Consider the following 18,946-nt stretch of genomic DNA (forward strand, 5'->3'; position numbering starts at 1 on the left):
TAATCAACAATATTGGAACTATTTAAAATGTACTCTTGCTTCTCTCCTAACTGTATAAAATAGTATTATATGTGTGTGAACCGAATTAGACACAATGTATTAATCATTCTAAAGATGTACACAGGTCCCACTATCCTAATACAATGCATTCTCAGGAAATCATTGGTTTGGTGAGTATTTGCATAACAAGTCAACAATTTCCATTAATTCCTATGGGGAAATTTCCATTCTGTTCCCAACCATGCAACTTAAGAGTTCAAAATTACAAAAGAACAAAAAAGCAGGAAAACCCTCTGAAATCCTACAAAAGGCAAATAAGGAAGGGGGAAAATGCTCTCTTATTTGTCTGATTTCTCTCCCTTTTTTTTCTCCCCTGCCACCATGGTTTCTGGCAAAATGACCATGGACCAGCAAAACACAAAAAAGTAAGACTCATTTAAGGCAACTTATTTGTTTACAGTTTGACACACAGGTCTGGCTGTTTGGCTATCTGAATCTGCAGTGTGTATGGCAAGTTTGGGTACAAATTCCTCATGTTTGGATAAGTGAATTTTCGTATGCGTATTTGGATAGTGGGACCTCCCATATTTTTCGCCCTATAGGACGCACTTTTTCCCCTGCAAAAATGAAGGGGAAATGTGTGTGCATCCTATGGGGCGAATGCAGGCTTTCGTTGAAGCCTGGAGAGCGAGAGGGGTCGGTGCGCCTTTGTTAGAAGGCTGGTGGGGGGGGGGGAAAGAAGCCTGCTCCTCCCCGTTGCCAGCCCCGCAAACTTGGGGGACAGCGGGGAGAAGCAGCGCGCCATCCCGCTGTCTCCTGACCTGGTTTGGAGGCTGGCGGAGGGCTTCCCCCTCCCCCAGCCCCGCAAGCTCCCAGAGCGATGCCAAAGCTTCGGCATGGCTCTGGGTCCCGTTCTGGGGGCTGCAGTAGGGGGAAGCTTGGGCTTCCCCCGCCCCAGCCCCGCACCTGGGGGGGAAATAATTTTTTTCCCTTTATTTCCCCCCCCCCAAAAAATTTAGGTGCGTCCTATGGGCCGGTGCGTCCTATATGGCGAAAAATACGGTATGTGTTTTTACATTTAGCTCTGAATGCCACGAACTACTGTAGCGGTTTTCCATTTTACTCAGCAATTTCCCCCTAAGTTACCATATTTTTCACTCTATAACATGCTCCCAACCATAACACGCACATAGTTTTTAGAGGAGGAAAACAAGAAAAAAAATATTCTAAATGAAACAGTGGATGTATGATTTTTGTGGTTCATGCTGTGGCCACAGACATGTGATCTGACGGTGAGTTTGGGATAGTCCAATGCAACAATTCTGAGGAAAAAAGATGTTCCCTGAGGACAAACATGCAAGAGGTTATGAGGAGAATATTTTTGTCTTCAACTTTCCACCCATTTAAAATGTCCCTCACAAAGGATTTTCCTTTTCCTCTACTACATGGGTAGGCAAACTAAGGCCTGGGGGCCAGATCCGGCCCAATCGCATTCTAAATCCAGCCCGCGGATGGTCAGTGTGTTTTTACATGGGTAGAATGTGTCCTTTTATTTAAAATGTATCTCTGGGTTATTGGTGGGGCATAGGAATTTGTTCTTTTTTCAAAATATAGTCAGCCCCCTGCTGAAAAAGTTTGCTCTACTACATGGGCCTGCTTTCTTCTGACCCTAATTTCCGTATTCACACCTTCTGTGATTCAAAATGGCCACCCCACTTATGAAACAGCTGCCCCACTCCCTCTGCAACACCATTCTCCAAAGCAAGGTTATGATGCTACAGGATTCGCTCCCCACCTAAGGACCATTTTTGCCCGCCACCATTTCCTCAGAATTCCCTCCGCCTTATAAGCCCCTGCTATTCCCCTCAGCCTCATGCCAAATTAGTCACACTCCATGTTCCACTGTGGAAGAACCATTTGCCATTCAAGTCTCACCCCCTGCTGAAGGTACCAGCTTGTTCTTCATTGCTAACGTAGCTGCTTCTCCCGCAAGACCAGCAGCTGAGGCCCCTGCCCTGAAATGCGCCTTTTGGTGCCGCGTGTACTGCAGGAGGTATCGGAAGCGCTTCCCGCATTCCTGGCACGCGTACGGCAGTTCCCCGGTGTGGATACGCTGGTGCTGCACAAGAGCCGAGCTCTGGCAGAAAGCCTTCTCGCAGCGTGGGCACTGGTACGGCCTCTCGCCGGTGTGGATGCGCCGGTGTTGCGACAGCGCTGAGCTGTGCCCAAAACGGCGCCCGCAATCCTTGCAAGCGTACGGCCTCTCGCCGGTGTGGACCCGCTGGTGCTCCAGCAGCTTGGAACTCTGGGAGAAGCCGTGGCCACAGTCCTCGCATCGGTACGGCCTCTCGCCGGTGTGGACCCTCTGGTGTTGCGCCAAGTGAGAGCTCTGCTGGAAGCTCTTCCCGCAGTCGCTGCAGATGTAGAGGGTTTGGTGGCGGAGCTGCGGGGCTGTCCCATTTTGATGGGTCTTTTGATGCAGTGCCAAATGCACCCTCTGGCTAAAGGCGTGCCCGCAATCCGGGCACTGAAAGGGCCGTTCGCCCGTGTGGACTCGGCGGTGCTGCAAGAAGTGCGAACTGATGCCGAAGGTCTTCCCGCAGTCCTGGCACTCAAAGGGCTTTTCTGCAGTGTGGACCCTCTGGTGGCGCAGCAGGGTGGAGCTGAGGCCAAAGGACTTGCCGCAGTCCACACACTCGTAAGGCTTCTCCCCGGTGTGAGTGACATGGTGCTGGATCAGAGTGGAGCTGAGCGAAAAGGACTTGCCGCACTCCTTGCACCGGAAAGGGCGCTCCCCGGTGTGGGTCCGCTGGTGCTGGGTGAGGGAGGAGCTCTCGGAAAACGTCTTGCCGCAGGTGCGGCAGGCAAAGGGGCGCTCCCCGGTGTGCACCCGCCGGTGGTTCAGCAAGTTGGAGTTGCGGTTGAAGCACTTGCCGCAATCGGGGCATTTGTACGGTTTCTCTCCTGTGTGGATGATCTGGTGCTGGATCAGGGTGGAGCTGAGGGAAAAGGACTTGCCGCAGGTGCCGCAGTTGTAGGGCCTCTCCCCCGTGTGGACCCGCTGGTGCTGAATGAGGTTGGAGCTCCGGCCGAAGCACCTGCCGCAATCGGGGCATTTGTACGGCTTCTCGCCCGTGTGCGTCCGCTGGTGCTGGAGGAAGGTCGAGCCCCGGGTGAAGCATTTGCCGCAGGCGCCGCACTTGTAGGGCTTCTCTCCGCTGTGGATGCGGCGGTGCTGGCCCAAGATGGAGCTGGTGCCAAAGCATTTCCCACATTCGGGGCACCTGTATGGTTTGTCAGGTGCAGAAGGGGAAACGGGCAAGGTGGCCACGAGGGACGATTCGCAGTTGACGTCCCGTTGACTAATGTCGAAGTCTCTGCCACCATCGCTGACATCCAAGCAGAGAACACGGTCCTCTCCATCGTCCGCATCAGAATCAAAGTCCTCAGTGGACTCTCCATCTGCTTCTCCCTCCACCTCTGGAGAGACACTTCGGGTTCCTTCCACATCTGTTTGGAAAGCTTGATTAGGGCTTCCACCCGTGCCTTGGTTAATGTCACCGTCCACATCAGAAGACAAATCTTGGGCACCCTCCTCATCTAGATAGACATGCAGATCATTCTCCCCATCTAAATCCCCATTGGCTTGTGGAGGATCATTCCAGTTGCTGCCACAAGTTTGCTTACACTCAGTGTTTGAGTGTAACTTGATTATTTTCTTGATCTCATCAACGTCCAACTCTGGGTGGGATCTCTGTTCTCCTTCAGCGTCCAAGCCATCACGACATCTGCTACGTACGTCTTGTTTGGGTACATTTTGTAACCCAGCTTGGTATCTGGTATCCCCACCACCTTCTAAACCATCGATAAGCTGTTTGTTCTCAGCACAACATCTGCCCTCATAGCATCTCCCGTACATATTGACTGAAACGCCCACGTTGCTGGTAATGGTGTGCAGTCACAACTCTAGGATGACGTTCCTCATCGCATTGATGCTCCTCACTGAAAGACAGGCACAAGGTACCACTGAAGATCTCCTGGAATCTGGAATCGGGGTGGCCATTTTCTTCTTTCATTAAAGGAGCACCATATCCCTCACACATGGTCTGCAGGCAACAAGAATGAAAGGAAGCAAAAAACTAAGCTCACATTCTTGCCTTGGTAAATGAGCAGGGTTAGTGTGCAAATTCTGCACCAAGCAGCTCAATTCCTGCGCCAAGGTGACCCAGAGGAAAACTTGCTCTTTCAGATAAAGATATACATCAGGGATGAGGGAACCTGTGACATTCCAGGTGTTGCTGGACCACAACTGACATCAGCCCTAGACTCCAGAGAGCCGCCACAGGTTCCCCACCTCTGAAATATTAAATATGCATTTAATAGGCCTTTGCAGTTGGTCACAGATCTGGGTCAGAAGCACAGTTTATGGTCTTTCCTCTGAGGGTCCAAATCTGGGGCAGGGCTTTCTTGGTGGTGGCTCCAGTTGTCTAGAGCTCACTTCCTATGGCGTGGGGGAGGGGACCCAAAAATCCCATCACTGCAGACTGAAAAAAGGAGACAGAAATGTGGTATAAATAGAAATAAATTACTTCAATCACTCACGTTGTTTTTAAAAAGAAGCTGGGATAGTTCAGTTGGTAGAGCATGAGACGGTGAAACTCAGGGTTGTGGGTTCGAGCCCCATGTTGGGTAAAAGATTACCGCATTGCAGGGGGTTGGACTAGATGACCCTCAGGGTTCCTTCCAATTCTATGATTCTATTCTTTTTAGCATTTCTTATATAGCTGATTTCTTATTTTAGTACTTGTTTGAAATACATCTTCAAACGAAGCATAAGAACTGTGTATGCTACATATAAGCGTCCCCTGGCTCTCAAATGTTTCTAGTGCTACTCTGCTGCTGAATTTGTCAAATCTCCTGACCTGGAAATGGATGGTGAAGCAATCAAAGAATAGTTCCTCATAGGCCAGGACTCCCTCACTAAGCTGCCGACATCTCTCACAGCCTCTGGCTGCAGTGGCAGATTGCAGGAGGTGCCAGGGAATCAGAAACATTATCAACTTCACCCAGTCCTTAGATGCTGCAACTGCAAAAGTTACAATTCACCAAAAACAGCTTCTCTTGCTTCTACCAGATTGCAATGTCCTCCTTGCCTAATCTCACTGCATCTGTCACTCACAGCTATACAGGGCAATGGATCCGCATGGCATATTCCCACCATATATAGAAAGGCAATCTCACAGTGAACTTTGGGCTCTCAGTGCAGATGGAAAACAGGGTTAATAGAAAAGAGATCGTTCTCCTCCATGCACAGAGAATCTTCACACCTCAGAAGCACATGGTAATCACACCACAGTCACTACAGATGCTCAACCTCTGTATCCTACAATTGCTAACATGAATTTGGAATTATCTGGAGAATTCATGCCGTTCAAAGACTGGGGGGGGGGCCAGGGGAATTTTATTTTACTAAAAAAATAAAAGAAACCCACTCTTTGATCACCCTAAATTGAACCTATGACAACATGTGGTAAAAGGATTTTTGAGAGACAGAATGCAACATGCAGTATGCAGAATCCAGAATGGGAGAAGCCCTTTCCTGCGGTGAAAACATGGACAAAATGTACAAGGGCCCACAAAACCTTTAACTGCCCATGTGTGCCTATTTGGGGAAGATGATGGAAGCCAGAGTCTCTTCCAGCAGCTGTTTATATAAAGATACATGTGCATACAGACAAGATGTCCACATATTAAGTTTGCCCTGTGGGAAATGCAGTTGTTTTCTGTAGAAAACGTGCAGGGTTGATACTCTCCTTAAACATTAGATGAGGAATGAAGGAAAGGACGGGATTGAAAAGGAACGATGAAATCAGAAATCCATTGCAATTACAAAAAAAAAGGAGAAAACTCTACGAGGAAATGAACCAGATCTCTGATTTATTCAAAGCATTCGGTCCCCCTTCCTTTATACGAAACTTCTGCCCTCTGCCTTTTCCCCCTGCAATTATTTGGGCGCCTGTGACTCACCCAACGCGCCCCCTGAGTGTGGCTGCTGTTCGCTCTCCTTTGTTGCACGAGGAATCTTCCCTCTGAGCCCCCAAACCTCTTATGTGTCACTAGGTGGGGAGGGGAGGGGGGCGAAATCGAGCTTGAAACAGGAAGAAGTCCATCTCTTTTTACCTTCCCCCAAATTCCTCGCCGGGGAGAAAGCTGGCAGCAACAAAAATCAGTTCCTCTATGATTCCTTTAACTCTTCCTGCCCCAGATTGCATTTCGGATTTAAAACGGTGACTGACCATTCCTCCAGAAGAGGGCTACATTTGCACCAGAATTCAGCCCACAGTTTGTCTGTCTGTCTGTCTGTCTGGTTTGTTCCTTCCAGACAGAGGTGTGATGCATTTAGCAGATGCATTTCAGGCAAGGATTCGACAGGTGATGGGGTGGTTAGTTTTCAAGTTTTTAATCTTGTTGCTTAGCGCCCTGAGACAGCATCTGTGCTGAACGCTTGCGGGGTAGACATTCAGAAAATAAGTTGATTAAAGAAACCCAAGCTATCCAAATCTCTGTCCTTCATGAGTTTTTAATAGTGCAGGTGTCTTGCAATTAAAAAAACAATTGGTGTGATTCAGTCCAGAACTTAGTATTGGGAGTGTGTAAAAAGTGAGCAGTAACGAAGACCCTTTCTGCCCATTGCCACTACATAAGCACATCCAGCTCTATAGACATTCAAAAGATAAAGACAGCAGCAGTTTCCAGGATTCTTAAGCTAGAACTGTTTAAAGCGGTACGATACCACTTTAAATGTATTGTGCAGATAGAGCTAAAGCCACATCCGCAATTACAGCACATTTTGTTGTTGCTGTTTAGTTGTTTAGTCATGTCCGACTCTGCGTAACCCCATGGACCAGAGCACGCCAGTCACTCCTGTCTTCCACTGCCTGCCGCTGTTTGGTCAGACTCATGTTCGTAGCTTCGAGAACACTGTCCAACCATCTCATCCTCTGTCGTCCCCTTCTCCTTGTGCCCTCCATCTTTCCCAACATCAGGGTCTTTTCCAGGGAGTCTTCTCTTCTCATGAGGTGGCCAAAGTATTGGAGCTTCAGCTTCAGGATCTGTCCTTCCAGTGTGCACTCAGGGCTAATTTCCTTAAGAATGGATCGGTTTGATCTTCTTGCAGTCCATGGGACTCTCAAGAGTCTCCTCCAACACCATAATTCAAAACAAAGTGCATTAGTGGTGAATTTATACTTCTCCACCTCTAAATCATTCCATGTTATTAGCTGTTCTGCAATGCTTCCTCCATGTGACCACATTATTGCCACCTGGAGGGACACTCTTGCGTTATAGCAGGACACACACAAAAACAACATACACAACACCCTGAAATATTTGTGGTATGAAGAAATATAATATTTTAAACTAAGCAGTAGGACCAGCTCAAAACTTGCAGGCGCAAATGGTATTAAAAGCGTGGTCATGCATAGCCAACAACATATTGAGCACAAATCATGATGATCGCTCAATAAAAACAACATCTGGAAGGGAGCTCAGACTGCATACTGAGCAATTCACTTTCTTGGCAGACATGTATGTGAAAGACAGCAGTTAGAAGGGACCAAAGGAGAGACAGAGAGTTGGTAGTGTTTTATTGCTGGAACTGAGATGGCAGCCTTCCTACAGCTGCCCTAGGTGCACTCTGGAGACCAGCATTCTGCCAAAGGTGTCTTTCTTCCAATATGCTTGGCTCATATATTAAAACAAAAATACTGTGGCATCGTAGGTCTCCAGTGCTCTCTCATCCAAAGGATGCTGTGGCAATAGATGTTACAGGTGGACCTACCCAGTGCTTTTTTTCTTTTAAAAAATGTTTAGGGGTACAGTGGTACCTCAGGTTAAGTACTTAATTTGTTCTGGAGGTCCGTTCTTAACCTGAAACTGTTCTTAACCTGAAACACCTCTTTAGTTAATGGGGCCTCCTGCTGCTGCTGCACCGCAAAGCAAAGTTCTTAACCCAAGGTACTATTTCTGAGATAGCGGAGTCTGTAACCTGAAGCGTATGTAACCTGAAGCGTATGTAACCCGAGGTACCACTGTACTCTTATTTTGACTCAAGAAAAATCACAATCTTTTGGTTCAATTTGGGGAAAATAAATACAGTAAATGGACAAAAGTACAAAGATTCTCAAAATGTTTAGGGGTATGCGTCCCCCTGTGTGTCCCCAGAAAAAAAAGCACTGGATCTACCCTGGGAAATTTGCAGTCATCTTGCACAAAAAAGGGAAATGCAGCTGGGGAGCCAATTGCAAAACACGAGTGAATATGCCCTATCTGATGCCCGGACCAACCATCATAACACACTTGTATCTGCATAGACCCCCACATGCCTCAAAACAGGATTTCAGTCCTAAGACACTTTTACACAGAGCAAAAGTTTATTTATTAAGCACTTAGAATGCACTGCAGCTTAAAGTCTAAGGCCAGGACCAGTTCATGGAATCCCTCAGCAGCTGCTGGGGACCAAGAACCCCAACAACTGGGTAAGTTTCCTAGAAGAGGCCACTGGAAGGCAAATTGCCTGGAATGATACACACCCAGAGCCAAGCTTGCCTGTTCTGGTCCTTTCCTAATGCCAGTGTGTTGGGTTATTGCCTCAACCCACACATTCCTACACAAAGAGCAGGTGCCAAACATGCATCAATACTGCCTTTGCTGAGGCATCTATGGGCTTTCTTGCTAAGAGGTGGGTTGGGGAGGGAGATTCAAATCCCAAGTTCATGAAGTCTGAGAAGTACCGTTTTAAAATCACGTTGCTCCTTAGAGGTGGCGGGCACAGTTCAGGGGAAAGACGCCTTCTCCTCCGTGATCCCACTCCAAACTTTGTTCTTGTACCTCTTTCAAATGGACTTTGTGACTGTTAAGTTGTGGGTGAACATATCAGACAACACAGCGATTCTTCAAACAGCTCTTGTTTATTCACAGGCCAGGACAGAACTGAACTAAAGGGTTCAGTCAGCCAGTACAACATTACTGTAACAACTTTCTAAAACTATCCAATCACTGAACGTCACTTTCGATCCCTTATTTGCATAACTATCTACAGTACCCCCCTGCTGGCCCAGGATGAGAACTTCAGTACATAACAGTAACAGTCCCTGCTACCAACTGCATAGATAGTTGGGGGATAAACCCCTATTTTACTGCAGCCTTTACCTATATTGGGTTTTCCCGTGTAGCTCTTTAAACATAGCAGCAATCTCCAGGGGCTTACCCTTTTCTGCGAATGAATAAATAAGAAACACTACTATTTTCACTGAAGGAGATTCTCTAGGAATGCCTTGTAGATCCATCTGTTCTTGTCTGCTTTTTCTTGAGTTGCTTATGGTCTTGTTATAGCGGTGGCATGTTGTGGGCTGGGTGTTTTGGGGTTTATTTTGGGGTTTTGGCTTTGAATTATTTTATTGTTGTTGCACTGTGTGCATTTTAATTGCCTTGGGAGGAGTTTTCCCTTTAAAATAAATACAAAATGTTATTTGTACGATGGGAGTTTAAAGAACCTTCTGCTTACGATATGTCCAGGGCATCGTCCTTGCAAAAGCAAGTGTGAGTTGAGAAAAGAAAAACAGAACAGGAGATGTTCTTTCCCCTCTACCATAGTGGAAGGTGGCATATTTTTAAGGGGGTGGCATTTTTCCCTGAATTGTACAGCCCAGGGCAAAAATAGGGGAACAACCTCCCTTTGAACCTAGAACTCGCAAAAGTGTAAAGGTGGGCCATGGTAGAAGCATCACAGAAAGACACCAAGCCCCCGTTATAGTCCAGATAAACCCCAACTCTCTTGGGGAAGGATGTGGGGCACAGCCTTTGAGGCGGCTCATCCTTGGCCATGAGCTCCACGCCATTTTGCAGCCGGATTACCCAGTATCCACTACCAGGGGAGGCAGCGATTTTCCCTTTGCGGTTGATAGAAACGCTAACCAGGCCTAAGGTCCAAGAGAGCTTGTCGCCAACTTCCACTTCCCAATAGTGCTTCCCCGAGGAGAAACTCTGGCAACCCAACACGGCTACACAGTAGTTGAACCGCATGGGTGTGTCTGGGACTTCCTGGCGCAGGTTTCCGTCCCGGACACAAGTGTAGTCATCTGATAGGACAAGACACGGGTGTGCTGTTTCAGGGTCCAGAGTTATCCGGGGGAAGTCTGCAAAATGGTGGGGGGGGGGAGGAAGGAAGAGAGCAAATTTTGAAATCAAGTTGTCCTTGCATTTCATAGCAGCCTGATGATGATGATGAGGAGGATTATAATATTTATTTTATAAACATCTTTATTTAAAGTTCAATAAGTATATAATTATATGTGCACTAAACATGATGAGACATAAATAAAAGAGAAAAAGAAAGAAAACCAGAATCAGAACCCTTGTAGAAAGGAAAGTAAAAGGGGGAGGGGGAAACCCAAAACTGTATACAGTCATACTTTGGAAGTCGAACGGAATCTGTTCCAGAATTCCATTTGACTTCCAAAACGTTTGAAAACCAAATCGCAGCTTCTGATTGGCTGCAGGAAGTATTTGTACAGTATTTGTAAGAATGAATTCCAAATATCGCTGAATTTGTCCGTGGCAAGACTGATACTGATGAACTGGAAAAATAAAAATGCAGCTCCCTTCTGCGACTGAAGACTTATACAAGTTCGCAACTGATGATGATTATTATTCCAATAATTTATTACCCACTTTTCACCCTAAGTTCCCAGGGTAGGTTACAACAATTAAAATACAATAGTAAAAATAGTTTGAAACAACTTGAAGCTACAGGAATGTGGGGGGGGGCTAATAATTTATGGGGTGCAGCTTCAGCATACTCCGAAAGTTGTGTAATGAAGGTGGCAGCTGCAATTGTGGGGAGGGACTTCCACAATTTAGGAGCTGCACCAGAGAATGCCAGTTCCTTGGCCACCACCCCACTGAGTTTCTGAGGGTGGTGGGACAAACCAGAGGGCCCCTCCTGCCAATCTTAGCCCCCCCCCCCGCATATGATCTGTAGGGAAGGAGACAGTTTTTCAAGTCTTGGGAATGGTTCCTACTATCTGAATCACAGTTAGGGAACCTGTGACCTCCCAAGTGCTGTTGGCTCCCTCAGCACCAGCCAACATGAACAGTGGTCAGTGTTAAGTAGATCTACTCTGAAGTAAGACTTATCCAGGGACCACGAGGATCCTCTGGGACTATAGCTTAATGCAGGCACCCCCAACCTGCGGCCCTCCAGATGTTTTGGCCTACAACTCCCATGATCCCTAGCTAACAGGACCAGTGGTCAGGGATGATGGGAATTGTAGTCCAAAACATCTGGAGGGCCGAAGGTTGGGGATGCCTGGCTTAATGTATAAGGAAGGTATAAACTTAATAGTCTGAGATGACAAGAGTTAGGCAACACATGGTGGTTCCCCAGCCTTGCTCTAAATACCAGACGTTTCATGAGCCGGCACTAATACAAACGGCACACCCAAAATCGCTGGATTCAGTGAGTTAAGAGGTCAACACGCATTCCTCATGAGCAAAACCAGAGGGGCCTGCCCCCCTCAATCAAGTAAATACACAAAAATATTCAACTAAAAGTGGAAATAATCACTGGAAAATCACTGTTAGGTCATTCGAGAAGGAAGTGCTGAAAGGGTTTTCAGCAAATCCAAGAAAGCTTGTTTTGTTCTTTGTAAATTTGCAAAAAGTACTCAATAACTCCCTGGTGTTAATTTTTTATTCCACTTCCTAGTTTTCAAGTGACTGAAGATTTTGATGGATATTTCTGAGCACTTGGGGGTCAAAGGAAAGTAATTTAAAACATCTGTTGTTGAGACATTTCATTCCAAATCTGCTAGACGGAGCCAGACGGGGGATGGTGGCAGGTGGGTGTCCTCCCCTGGCCTTAACATAAATCATAAATCCATTACTCATGATCTGTACCTGACTCATCTTTTTCCTCTACCGTTCTGTTAGGTCATCCCCGAGCCTTATTAGCTCCTGGCCAGATCTTTTAATTGGCTTGGTATACACAGCTCTTCCTAGGTCAGATCATCACCTAATCACAAAGATCCTGTTGAATGCAGAATCCTTCATTATCTGTTTTCTCAGCATCAGCACCTGGGTGTCCTTTCACTGCTCCCTGACTCACAGCGGAGCACTCTTAGTCATTCCCTCTCGCCTTCTGCATGACCCAGAAAATCCTCAGCCAAGCTGAGCGAGCCCACAGAGGCCAGCTGCTACAGGTGGGTTGAACCGTAAATACATAGGTACTCAAGATCTCTTAATGTTAAGCAGAACTAATCTGTGTCAATCTCTTGATTAGAACACAAGATGAGTGCCTTGCAAGATCAAAAAGCCCACCTAGTCCAGCACCTTTGCAAGAATCCTTTGGGAAGCGGTCAGCGGTGGGACAGAGGTTTGGTGTGCAAAAAATAAATAAATACAGTGATACCTCTGGTTGCGAACGGGATCCATTCCGGAGGCCCATTCGCAACCTGAAAAGAACGCAACCCGCATCTGCGCATGTCACGGTTTGCCGCATGATTCTTCAACATCAACTTCGTTGGACTGGTCATGTTGTACAGATGCCTGATGATCCAAAGCAACTACTCTATTCCAAACTTAAAAATGGAAAGCACAATGCTGGTGGTCAACAAAAGAGGTTCAAATACTCTCAAGGCAAATCTAAAAAAAATGTAGTATAAACACCGACAACTGGGAAACACTGGCCTGCGAGTGCTCCAATTAGAGAACAGCCTTTACCAAAGACATCATGGGCTCTGAAGACGCTTGAACTCAGGATGAAAGGGAGAAACATGCTAAGAGGAAGGCACGCTTGGCAAAACCCTCACCATGATCAACTCCCATCCAGAAACCTATGTCCCCATTGTGGAAGGACGTGTGGATCCAGAATTGGCCTCTACAGTCACTTACGGACCCACTGTTAAGACTGTGTTCATGGCTACGAGTGATAGAAGAAGAAGAAGAAGAAGAAGAAGAAGAAGAAGAAGAAGAAGAAGAAGAAGTCCCAGTGGAGAGGGAATACAATCAGTCTGAGTCAAGATTTGTTCATGCAGTGCACTCAGAAAAGGCAACAAGGACGTTTTTTGAGTTCTCCCAAGCATCACCTTTACCTATGCCGAGTGCAGATTTCATTTCCCTCCAAGCGGCACACTGTAGAGGCCCCTTGAACTGCCCAAGGGTCTGTAGCATGGGGCGCATAAGAGGAAGCGGTGGTGTGGCTTGTTGTTGCTTCACCCTTAGCCAGGTGGGAGGGGAAACAACCACACACATACAAGTAGATGTTAATAACTAAAATAAAAATAGGGGTGTTTCTTTATGAATAAGAAATTACTCTTTTCTTTTTGGTTCACTCACCTGTTCAGGAGAGAATGTATTCCCTGTGCATGGGAGGGGGGACAAAGGGGAAACACGTGTTTAGAACAATACCAAGGAGATTTGAAATTTTAATAATTTCGACCTACTAGAGCCAGGAGTTCCTGGGTTTGCTATTTTATACAAGTACAGTAGCAACAAGCTACCTGCTTAAACGCTCTTCCTCATCCATCTCGCAATCATAGGATCACCTGCAAGGTCATCAGTGAGGCCAAACATCATCAAAACAGAATCCCCACCAACTTCAGCATCACCCCCAAGCACCAGCACAGTTATTCTGTGAACTGCCCTGAGATTTTTCGATGGAGGGCGGGGTTATAAGAATTTTAAGGTCTCAAATATAGGACAAGTATTCATAAATGCACACATATCTAAATATATGAACCACATGTCTGAAATAGTATGGGAGAGCAATCCTGAAGCCATTTTGACTCTCCCAATGGCCTCAAATATTCCTCTGCAGCAAGGGAGGCAAATGGGGAAAGCCTTCCCATTGTCTTTTTGCTTGCAAATCCTGTCTTAAGGGTGTATTTGTGTATGAATAGGGTGAGCCTGTGACCTGGATTCAGGAACTAAAGCATTAAGGACCACAAAAGAATGAGCAGACTGCCCGGGTAATGCAATCAGTGACCATTATCAGGTATCCTGGCAAACAGGATTTCTGCTGTAGACCGCCTCCTTCTGTGATGTATGATGTCTTGGGCTACAGGGTGGGCAATTTCAAGTCTATATAAGGGCTTGTGCACCATTGTTCAGGGTTTTCCTCCCTCCTGCGTGTGGTGAGTGAGGACCCTGTTGCAATAATTAAATAAAGATCAGGCTTACTAGCTGTTTTTCTTCTCAATATACTCTGGTTGGCCTCTGTTTTCTCCTACCGATAGGGAACCCACTTAAGGACTCTGTACAGGCTCTGGAATACCCCATAAGGGAAAGGGAACAGTTTTTCTTATTACAGTTCCAGCCGTAGAATCTCCATGGAAGCCTGTTTTCTCCTTACCACTAGGAAGCATGCAGAGTCTTGTAGCTGCAGGTGGCCCCCGGCCTCCAACAGCAGCTCCTGGCCCAGCTGGCAAGACTCCCTCAGCGCTCTCAGTCTCTCCTCCATCTCCAGAAGAACGTGTGCCCCTTCCTCCTCCAGCCTCGCCTTGCACGCTTTCTCGTGAGCATAGAGGAAGCGATGGAGATGCTTGTATTCGGTGGAGATGTGGTCATCCAGACTCAGCAAAACTGCCTAGCAACCAGAGAGAGAGATCTAAGCATATTTCCCTCCCAGATATATAAGCTTATTGCCCTCATTAAGTGTCTCCTCACCACCCCAGTCTTCTTCACCTGATGGTTCTGGAGCTTCTCTTCTTCCTCCCTCGTAAGCAGGACAAGTTGGGTCAGGTTAGATTCCATCTGCAAAACAGCCAGAGACAGCTCCTCCTATTCAAGATGGTGAGTGGAAATTAAAAATAGCCGGGGAGAGGAAGCGCGCGCGCTCTCTCTCTCTCTCTCTCTCTCTCTCTCTCTCTCTCACACACACACACACACACACACACCACAAAGTAAACGCACATTTAACAGTAACCTGACCATTCAGAAATTGTCCACACCAGGAAAAATGTCACCTGCTTGCCATGAATTTGACTGTCTCCAATCGCACGGACCTATTCCAATGGTTCTGTGTGATATAAACTCCAATGAGCAATTAACATCTTCACAAAAGGACTGGGTGTCCCTTGATGGCTCCTGCTTTTGGAATCCAACATGTATCACTTTGGGGAACAATAGAGACAACTGGGAGGGTATTTTGCCATTTTAATTTAGGCAGACAAACTGGAAGAACTATTCACTGGCTGAATAAAAAGTCACCCTTTTAAAGATATCTGATGCAGATACAGTGGTACCTCGGGTTAGACGCTTCAGGTTACAGACTCTGCTAACCCAGAAATAGTACCTCGGGTTAAGAACTTTGCTTCAGGATGAGAACAGAAATTGTGTGGCGGCGGCGCGGCGGCAGCATAAGGCCCCATTAGCTAAAGTGGTGCGTGAGGTTAAGAACAGTTTCAGGTTAAGAACGGACCTCCAGAACGAATTAAGTTCTTAACCCGAGGTACCACTGTATAGGAAGTGGATTGCCTACTAACCTGGTGGGGGGCTTGATTCCACTCTGCTCTGCTTGTATGTTTGTAAGCAAACATCTCTTACAAAGGCAATAGAGAAGTCAAGCTGTAACCAGATTCCTTGCATGGAATAATGATATTATTTGTGTAGTTCTTCCTAGTTTGCTGCCAATCGGGACAGGTGTTGCTCGTCTGTTTTCTGTCTTATTTATTTGCTAAATTTATATGGCAAATGCACAATCAATCAAACATTTAAAAATAATTCCAATACAGGTGCAAATTGGGGGTGGGGGAGGCAATTGAGGTTTCCAGTGCTGTCTTATCCAACGGAAACTCAGCCCTTGCTATAAAACACTCGAACATTTCTCCATTCAAGGGAGCAGGGAACGGTTAACAAACCAGCTGCTGGAGTACTGTTAAATGCATGGGAAACCTTTAGAATGTCTTCATTATTTGCTAATAATAATAATAATAATAATAATAATAATAATAATAATAATAGCATTTACATCCTACCTTTTCCTCCATGGAGCTCAAGGTAGCATACATGGCTCCCCCCGCTATCTACAACAACCCTGTGAGGTAGAATCATAGAATCATAGAGTTGGAAGAGACCACAAGGGCCATCGAGTCCAACCCCCTGCCAAGCAGGAAACACCATCAGAGCACTCCTGACATATGGTTGTTAAGCCTCTGCTTAAAGACCTCCAAAGAAGGAGACTCCACCACACTCCTTGGCAGCAAATTCCACTGTCGAACAGCTCTTACTGTCAGGAAGTTCTTCCTAATGTTTAGGTGGAATCTTTTTTCTTGTAGTTTCTTGTAGGTAGGTTAGGCTGAGAGCCCGTGACTGGCCCAAGGTCACTTTGAGATCCCTTAATAATGCTAATTCAGCCAGCCAGCCATAGAAAAGCTGCCAGCCTTTCTCCCGACTCCCCGTTCCCACCCACTGTGCTCTCACGCACCCCATTCATCACTATTACTAGCAATCTGGGAACAGGACACAGGGGGCTCTTCCTGGACTCTTCCCCCCGCACCTTGTACAGCTTTGTGGTCTCCTGGACAGAGGTCAGCGTGCCATTCTGGCGCGGAGCAGATTCTCTGGGCTCGGTGCGTCGACCCTCCTCCGCCTCCCCAGCTCTCATCCCGACGATTCGGTGAATCAAGGTCCCCAGGAGCTTGCACGGTGTGTACCTCCTCTCTGGAAACTGCTCCCGGCACTGAGGACAGATGGGCTTGCTGCCAGGGACTCCCCACGCTGCCTCGATGCAGGCCTGGCAGTAGAGGTGGCCGCAAGGGAGGGCAACCGGCTCCCAGAACCACTCCAGGCATACGGGGCAGGAGAAATCCGTAACGAGGTCCTCAAAGTGTGTGGAGGAAGCCATGGCGAAGGCAGGTCACTCCTAGGAACTTCAAGAAACTCGGGTCCCAGCCCTCCTCCCTGCCCACAATATTATAGCTGGGAAGAGGACCCCAACGTCTGCTGTTCAGCCGTCTTTCCTCCCTGCCCACCTGCCAAACACCCAGATGTCTCTGCTGGAGTTAGGAGACAGCAATCCAGTGGTCCAAGCTGTCAAGTTGTGGAGCTTCTGGCTAGACCCAGCCACTGCCTGCGCTTGTCAGAAATCCAATGCTGAACTTTGCTCCCATACGCCCAAGATTTGCGCTTATCGCTCACAGGGGTGTGGGTGCGGGAACACAGCTGTTTAGCAACCCACCCTCTCTGCACATAACACTTACACGAAAGTAATGCGGGCTCCCCTCCCCTTTTAAAAAACCAAAACCTGGCTCTACTGCAGTGCCTCTCTGGCATATTCGTTGCACACTTTTGCCAGAAAAGCTTCCTTTGCTACATTTCTGCACACAAGGGCTGCTGCTAAAAGCACAAAGGGGCCTGTACAAACACTGCCAGCCCTATGCATTTCAGACCAAATGGACTCAGGAGAGAACGTGCATTTCTAAAGTGTGCAGCCCTGCTATAGAGCTTCATCTGTTACTGGTAATCAGTCACCTGCTAGGATATGGAAGCACTTGATTAAACAATAAACACCAAGGTCAAGTGGAAGATTTTGGAAGTTTTGAATTTGCATGCTATCAGAATAATGGAGCGGAGAGGGGATTTCATGGGCCAGTGCCAACCTAACTGCCACGAACACATTAACTTTTAATAAAAAGCCTATTTGCCAGGGTGCAGAGAGAAATGTCCTTAAATATGGAGGTGGGCAGAAAGTATTTCAGCAATTTCCTCACGGAGTACATCCTTATTCTGGATGCATCCCCCTTTCAAGGCTCTGGAAGAGACCCCAGACCCACCTTCCTACTTATTCAGTTTGCCAGCAGCAAGAATCCAGCCTGACGAAGAAGAGTTCTGTTGGACTCTAAAGCTTACCCATGTTTTTAAATATTTTGGATGTTTCCAAGGAAGGTTTTAGCTTTTTTAAAACTTTTTGAGATTTTTAACTTCTAACAACCTAACCATTTTTGAACTTTCAAGTTTTGTCTACTTCACCTATTTATAAAGGTTTACCTGTCAGAGTGAGGAGCAGCGGTCCCTAGTCCATCTCTGCTAGATCAGCCTCCAGGTCCTAAGACTGCTAGTAACATTGATTTCTATAAACCAGGGGTCAGCAACCTTTTTCAGCCCTGGGCCGGTCCACCATCCCTCAGACCATGTGGTGGGCCGGACTATACTGGGGCGGGGGGGGGGATGAACAAATTCCTATGCCCCACAAATAACTCAGAGATGCATTTTAAATAAAAGGACACGTTCTACTCATGTAAAAACACGCTGATTCCTGGACCGTCTGTGGGCCGGATTGAGAAGGCGATGGGGCTGCACCCGGCCCATGGGCCTTAGGTTGCCTACCCCTGCTATAAACCTTTGAGGAACATAATTGCCAATATGTGGTCTAGAGCAGGTGGGTAATACGTAGACCCTCAACCATTGATACAGCTCTGGGAAACTTGCAGTACATTGGCAAAGGGATTCTGTCTCCCTATTGTCTTTTTAAAAAGCAAAAACAAAAAGCCTCCCTCTATTATTATTATTATTATCATCATCATCAAACTGGGTTGTTAAAAAGGAACACTTTGGGGAAAACCAGAAACGAACTTGTGTGCTTGGTTCCACGAATGGTTCAGCAATTCCTGGGCTTATAGCGCATGCTCAGAGGCACCCTGGTACTTAATTCTTCACAGATAGTTGCCCAAATGAGCCACTGCTTCACACCTGGCTCCAGGAGGTGTGGCATGCAGAACCAGTTGAAAACAAAGCAAATCCCATAAGCCAGACGACTGCCCTAAAAGGTTATGATTGGAACTCTGTGCTGCGAGAAATGGAAGAGTAATACTTCCATTGCTTTGGGCACCAGGTGGAAGGGGGTTGTATGTGTTACAGACCAAAATAAAAAATAGTTCAATGGATTAAG

At 46.8% G+C, this 18,946-nt stretch overlaps 2 protein-coding genes across 3 annotated transcripts; both read right to left on the reverse strand.

The window, feature by feature from the left end:
- Positions 1 to 1,338: 1,338 nt before the first annotated feature.
- Positions 1,339 to 3,919, reverse strand: LOC309327611 (uncharacterized protein; the record flags this gene model as incomplete). Its single annotated transcript, XM_081836934.1, has 1 exon — positions 1,339 to 3,919. One exon carries the CDS (start codon positions 3,917 to 3,919, stop codon positions 1,925 to 1,927), a length of 1,995 nt encoding a protein of 664 aa, XP_081693060.1. The 3' UTR covers positions 1,339 to 1,924.
- A 5,229-nt stretch (positions 3,920 to 9,148) lies between these two features.
- Positions 9,149 to 17,096, reverse strand: LOC309326475 (nuclear factor 7, brain-like). Of its 2 annotated transcripts, XM_081835263.1 has the most exons (6): positions 16,556 to 17,096; positions 14,743 to 14,838; positions 14,411 to 14,644; positions 13,396 to 13,418; positions 13,152 to 13,276; positions 9,149 to 10,196 (listed from the first exon to the last, which is right to left on the reverse strand). In XM_081835263.1, the coding sequence occupies exons 1-6, from the start codon at positions 16,901 to 16,903 to the stop codon at positions 9,646 to 9,648; spliced, it is 1,377 nt and encodes a 458-aa protein (XP_081691389.1). In that variant the 5' UTR covers positions 16,904 to 17,096; the 3' UTR covers positions 9,149 to 9,645. The 2 variants fall into 2 exon arrangements, with proteins under 2 accessions (XP_081691389.1, XP_081691390.1); XM_081835264.1 differs by lacking the exon at positions 14,411 to 14,644.
- Positions 17,097 to 18,946: the final 1,850 nt, after the last annotated feature.

This window comes from Podarcis erhardii (genome assembly GCF_964252035.2).
Source record: "Podarcis erhardii genome assembly, chromosome: 13".
In the NCBI taxonomy this organism is placed as follows: Eukaryota; Metazoa; Chordata; class Lepidosauria; order Squamata; family Lacertidae; genus Podarcis; species Podarcis erhardii.

Coding starts and splice junctions, on each gene's coding strand:
- LOC309326475 (XM_081835263.1), bottom strand. CDS start 16,903: ATGGCTTCCTCCACACACTTTGAGGACCTCGTTACGGATTTCTCCTGC. Junction 13,419..14,410: donor ACTCTGCATGCTTCCTAGTG/GTAAGGAGAAAA, acceptor TCCCATGCACAG/GGAATACATTCTCTCCTGAA. Junction 10,197..13,151: donor GAAATCTGCACTCGGCATAG/GTAAAGGTGATG, acceptor ACCATTTTGCAG/ACTTCCCCCGGATAACTCTG.